At 39.9% G+C, this 6,606-nt stretch overlaps 1 protein-coding gene across 1 annotated transcript; it reads left to right on the top strand.

The window, feature by feature from the left end:
- Positions 1–466: 466 nt before the first annotated feature.
- LOC103546820 (olfactory receptor 8S1-like) lies at positions 467–1,360 on the top strand. The gene has a single exon (XM_008513655.1). It carries the CDS (start codon positions 467–469, stop codon positions 1,358–1,360), a length of 894 nt encoding a protein of 297 aa, XP_008511877.1.
- The last annotated feature ends 5,246 nt before the right edge of the window (positions 1,361–6,606 follow it).

Raw genomic sequence — 6,606 nt, 5'->3', positions numbered from 1 at the left:
TTGCCTCTTCTTAGATTCTGGGGATGGCTATCAACCCTCAGCATTCCTTGGCTGGCAGGTACATCTCTCCAGTCCCTGCCTTGCTTGTCACATGACTATCGTCCCTCTGTATGTCTATCTGCACATGTTCTCCTTTCTTTTGTAAGGACATCAGTCATATTAGATTAAGAGCTCACCCTACTCCAGTATGATCTCATCTTAACTTGCTACATCTGCAATGACCCTATTCCCAAATAAAGTCACATTGTGAGATAGTGGGGGTTAGGACTTCAACATATATTTGAGAGGAGGAGATACAATTCAACTCCTAGCAGTGACAATTGCAAGTTTCCCTTTTCTATTTTTAAGCTGAAAGACATTTGCCTGAGAAGTTTTAGGGTGTGGGGATCATATTCTGATCACTAGAAATTACTCAGATTCTGTGGTACAGTTGATTTCTTTCTAGGGATGGAATTTATAAGCAACCATGAACAATCTCACTTTCTTCACTGAGTTCATCCTCCTCGGGCTGTCTGCTGACCACCACATCCAGGCTCTGCTCTTTGTGCTGTTCCTGGGGATTTACCTCCTGACCCTGATGGGGAACCTGACGATGATCCTGGTGATCAGAGGAGATTCTCACCTCCACATCCCCATGTATTTCTTCCTCGGATACCTGTCCTTCCTAGGTATCTGCTTCTCCTCAGTTACCATGCCCAAAATGCTACAGAATTTCCTGTCTCAGAAGAAAAGCATCTCAATGTGGGGCTGCTTCACCCAGAGTTTCTTTTTTCTTCTCTTTGGGTGTGCTGAAGCCAGTCTTCTCTCTGCCATGGCCTATGACCGCCATGCTGCCATCTGTCACCCTCTCCTCTACACTGTCGTCATGAACAGGCCTCTCTGCACTGCAATGGTCGGTGCAGCATGGATGATGGGGTTTCTGAACTCACTAGTGAATAATCTTTTCATCCATAAGTTACATTTTTGTGGATCCAACATCATCTCCCATTTCTGCTGTGAGCTGCCTTCACTCTTCCCTCTGTCCTGTACTGAGCCCACTCTCAACGAGTTCCTTCTGTCAGGGTCCAGTGCATTTCTGGGCCTGCTGACACTTCCTTTGATCCTCTTCTCTTACTCCAGGATAATTTCTGCCCTCCTGAGCATCCACTCCTCTGAGGGCCGAGGCAAAGCCTTCTCCACCTGCTCCTCCCACCTCACTGTGGTGCTGTTGTTCTACAGGACAGCTCTATTCAGGTACATCAGCCCCTCTTCGGGCTCAGTGTTGGAGCGAGTGGTCTCCATTCAGTACAGTGTGATCACATCCTTGCTGAACCCCATCATCTACAGCCTCAAGAACCAAGAGGTAAAAGCAGCTCTGTAGAGGACGTTGATGCAACGAATGTGCTCCTCAGAGCAGGGATTCTCTGCATGGTGTTCAGTCAGAGAATGGGGAGGAGGGATCTTCAGAAACACCTGGAAAGGAAAAAAACCATTTTAGGTCAGAGTTCTCAAAGTGCCATCTACCCACAGACCAGCAGCATCAGCAGCATCAGCAGGCTTGGTAGAAAGGCAGATTCTCAGGCCCAATCCCTGGTCTACAGAATCAGAAACTCTAGAGGTGGGGCTGAGCAATCTGTGTTTTCGTTAGTCAACCAGGTGACTATGATACATGCTCAAGTTTGAGAAGCAAAATTTTAGGATAACGAATGTTTGAAAAAATTGTCTCTGGTGAAAGACAGAATACTGACATCTCCAAATGAAGAATCCCTCTTAAATGAGAGAGTTGGTTAGTAAAGTAGACAAGATGAGAACATTTGATTATGTGATCCTATGATGTGTTTCCCTCTGCAAGACTGTAAAAAGAGAAAAAGAAAAACCTATGTTATTTTAGGGCATAGCTGCACTGTCCACTGAAGGCAGAGCCAGCCCATTCCTTCCAGTGCCACTGAGGAACTGTCATTCTAAAACATTCTTCAGTTGCTAGCACAGCTTGAGGCCAAGGGACAGGTGCTCCAGAACAGAGACTCGTGAGCACTTCCTTCACCTCACCTGAAAGCACCTAAGGGCATCAAATAGCCAGCATGCCTGTGAGAGGTCACTAGTTTCTCCCAGAGAGCAAGGACAGCCTGAGGCTATGGCAGAAGCCATATTTCACGTGAAATGGCACTTGATGTGCGAGTGCTTTCACTGAGAACCTCTGCTTCTTGACCTGGTTGCCTGGGCCGTACTGTCAGGAGCTTGGGGCTGTGAGTGTTTGCTTCTATACATTTTGCACAAGACTGCTTTTCCCTCATTCTTCCTAGAGGACTACAGGCCTCTCTCAATCTTTATTTTTAACCATAAACTATATCATATATCACATTTACAAAATTTTATATACAGTCTAAAGAATAAACATAAATCAATCAACTGTGTACTCATCCCTGAACTTAAGAAACAGCATTTCCAGAGCCTTAGGGGCTCCATGTGTGGTCCCCATCATACTGCTCTTTCCCTCTCCCCAGAGGTAACCACTGTCTTGAATTGCTCAGTACTTGTTTCCTTGCTTTTATTTATAGTTTATCACTTATTTGTTATCCTTAAATGAAACTGTTGAATTTTGCCTATTTTTGAACTTTGTGTGAGTAGAATCATACTGTATGTTTTCTTCTATGACTTACTACTTACTACTTATTCTTGTGTTCTTAGGTATGTCTTTCTAAGCAGCATATAGGCCCATTTTGATTATTTTATCCAGTCTGAAAATTATTTTCTTTTAAGAGGAGAGTTTAATCAATAATCATTGCAGTAATTATTGGTATATTCAGATCCATTTCTATTTTCCCCACATTTTCTGTACCTTCCATTTCTCACTCTTTTTCCCTTTCTGTTTTTCCCTCTGTTTATCTGTTCTTTTGATGGCTACTCTATCTCTTTTTAGCATACTAACTTTACTTGATGAAGTCAAAAGTTAGTATCTTTATCCTCTTCCAAAACGAATATAAAGACCATAAAACACTTTAACTCCAAACACCACCCCTCCCCAATTTATGTCATTTCAATCCAGTAATTTAGTTCTTCCATTTTCCCTGAAAAATTAGACATTATTATTGCTATTTTATTTATTCAGTCAGGCTTTGTTTAGATTGACCCTGATCTTTAGCACATCTTTGCTCATCATTTCTTTTTAAAATCATATTGTTGTTATTTATATGGTGTTTACAGTATGGAGAAACTGATTTATGAAAATTATATTTATGAAGGTACAATTAGAGACAAAATGAAAAATTGTTATAGCACCATAAGGGTATTTTACAACTTACAGAAAAAATACAAAAGACATTAAATAATTTGCATTTTCCCTATCTGTGCTATATAAATCCACATAAATTATTACACTAAAAAAAACTACATATTGTAGTATGAGATTAGAGGTTATTTATATCAATATTGCTTGTGCATGCCAACAAAATATCTTAACAATAGAATTACTAAGTACAAATATTAACTTTTCTGATGAAATTTATCATTACTTTGGGGATGGGTTTATTAAACCATAACACTTGGGATCCGAATGTATCTTTTATGGAAGGGACTCAAAACTCTTTGCGAACACTGAATATCATTTTGGCTACCAGACAAATGACACGTTAATAACTGATCCCGATGGCAGTACCCACTAGCCCTCTTGCACTCAAGAACTTATGAAATGCAAGCAGCCTCCTTGAACCCACCACATATTTTTGAATCTCAGATCTCCCATTAGGAATAATTTTCTTCTGTCCAAATTTGATCCTTTAGAATTCTCTTTAAGTGTTAGCCTGTTAGTGACGAAATGTTTTTATTTGCCTGAAAATGACTATTTTTTGAAAGATAATTACTCTGGCCATAAAATTCCAGGCTGTAGCCTGAGTTGAAGTTTCTATTCTCACAGAAAGAATCCATTATTTCCTGCTCTCTGATCCCTGGGAGTCAGCTCCACTTTAAATTCTCTGCTTGAGGCATTTCAGACCACACACACACACACACACACACACGCGTGAATTCAGGCCTCAAACGTGCCTGAGCACCAGCTATAGTTATGAATTTTCAAAAAGTATCCCTTTTTCCTTTCCCCCAACTCCACTATCAAAAGATCCAATTTTCTCATCACCCCTGTCTACATGGTGGCTTCTTTCTTATTCAAGCTTACACAGAGGTCGTAGCCCCTTATTTCTAACACTTATATAGTTCTTGCTATGTGCCAGGCATTCTAAGAACTTTATGTATGTCTATCAGCTAATTTAATGCTCTGAACAACCCTATGAGATAGATACTATTATTATCCTTATTTTACAGATGAAGAAACTGATGCACAGTGAGGAAAAGTGACTTTTCCAAGGTCAGTGGAAGATCTGGGATTTAAAGCCAGGCAGTTTAGATCTAGCGTCCTGCTCATAACTGCCAGGCTGTAATGCTTCTGGGGTTATTGTGTGTCCATCTCACTGTTGGAGTTCTTCTGTTAGGATTCTCCTATTAGACTCCCTAGCCTAGATGGTCTCTGGGTTTTAGCTCCTGTCCCCTGCATCCCTCTGCATCAAGCTGGTTTGGGTACTTGCTTAACTTCTAGGATTTATGCTTTCACTTCATCTGTGAGCTCTGAAGAGCCAAAAATGTCATCTTGGCAATCCATTAACTTTTTATAGTTCAGCATATTAGTTATTTAAATCTAGAATGTTGTATGAGACAATTAATCTGCTGTATTGTCATAAGTAGAAGTCACTTCCTTAATCAAGAAATCTTGATAACTCCTATTCCCACCAGGCCAACCCAATTTGTGGCCCAGGCCTCTCTTGGCTTCCAAACTTGTCACTGACATTTTGAATATTTTATACTTTATTAAGATGTATCAGAAACTTGTTTTCAATAAGTCATTTCAATAAAATGTAGAAGTCAATAATGGCATTATATAGAATTATAAAACTCATACTAATTGTTTCAAAAATATAAATTTATTCCTTGGAGTCTGCTCCTAATTTGTTTTGGGGGTAACAAACTGTGTGACTCCTTCAGAGAAAAAGGTCCTTGGTAAAGTACATAACCAGTCACATTTCTCATTTAGAATATCTGATTTCCCTAGAACTTCATCTTTAAGAAGGCAGCATCTGAGATATATTTAGAAAGTGGAATTAAGACAATTTGGTAAACTATTAGATCTGATGAATGAAGGAAAAGCAAGAATCTGGCATGATTTCATTTGCTTTGAATTAAAATGAACTCTTGTATAATTATGGAACAATCAGAATTTTTGTCAGGCTTTTCTATTACAAATAATACTGTAATTGACATCTTTGTGCCTAAATACTGGTCAACATTTTAGGTTGTTTGCTTAAGAGAGATTCTCAGAAGTAGAATTACCAGGTCAAATTGTATTAATGTACCATCCGTATTGCTCCTGGCCATACCAGGGCATGAAAAGTGGAGTCATATAGACTATAACAGAATTTGGGGAAAGGAGGCTTGTTTTCATCAGCTACTATTAGATGTTTGTTCCCTCCCTCAAGACCTGCTTTCGTTTATAGGAAGCCCCAGGGGTATTTCTTTAAGCATGTCCTCTCAATTTCCATAAACTGCTGTGAGCACTTATATGGGACATATTGAAATGGCCCTAAACCACTACCGCTGATGCCAGAGCCCAGAAAGAATGGATCTTTTTGCAATACTCAGTATTCTGATCCTTGAAACTGAAATCTCTATTCACTGAGATTTTCTACTTAGGAGAGAGGTAGGCGGGTTTTCTTCATGCTGATTCCATATGTTTCTTGTTCAGGATTAGTCTTTGTTATTTTTTTAACAGATAATATAAATGGAATCTTTTTTTCTATTATGTCTTCTAAGTGATTATTACTGACAAATAGAATATATAACAATGAAAATTGTGACACATACCACATACATGACATGTGTGATATACTGACAGTAGTGGACACTAGTAGTGGAAAAACAGTCTTTTCCTTTACTCTCACACTCACGACTCTTCTGTGACCAGGTGTGTGGGTCTTTTCCCACACTGACCAATTCTCTGACACCAGTTGGTGTCCTACAATTCAGTTCAATTCTGACACTGTCTACCTGGAGTTAGCACAGACCCCAGAGAGTAAGGGCTCAGTCCCACAAGACAGCCCCCCCAACTTTAGATGTCAACCACAAATCCAGGTTGTCAGCTGTGCTTTTGACTAACCAGCTATAAATCACACATTCCCATGACTCCCTCCTCAGGTTTGATAATTTGCCAGAGAGGCTAACAGAACTCAGGAAAACAATTTACTTACTAGGTTACTGCTTTATTATAAAAGGATACAACTCAGGAATAGGCAGAGGGAGGAGATGCATAGGACAAAGTATGTGGGAAGGGGCACTTAGCTTCCATGCCTTCTCTGGGGGCCACCCTCCTAGCATCTCCACAAGTTCAGTAACCCAGAAGCTTTCCAAAACCCATGCTTTATTTTTTAAATTTTTTTGGTGAGGAAGATTCACTCTGAGCTAACATCCATTACCAATCTTCCTCTTTTTTTAATTTTTTGCTTGAGGAAGATGCCCTGAGCTAACATCTGTGCCAGTGTTCCTCAGTTTTGTATGTGGGTCACTGCCACAATGTGGCTAGACAAG

This window comes from Equus przewalskii, chromosome 5 (genome assembly GCF_037783145.1).
Source record: "Equus przewalskii isolate Varuska chromosome 5, EquPr2, whole genome shotgun sequence".
Classification (NCBI taxonomy): domain Eukaryota; kingdom Metazoa; phylum Chordata; class Mammalia; order Perissodactyla; family Equidae; genus Equus; species Equus przewalskii.
This window is presented reverse-complemented; position numbering and strand designations above follow the sequence as displayed.

Coding starts and splice junctions, on each gene's coding strand:
- LOC103546820 (XM_008513655.1), top strand. CDS start 467: ATGAACAATCTCACTTTCTTCACTGAGTTCATCCTCCTCGGGCTGTCT.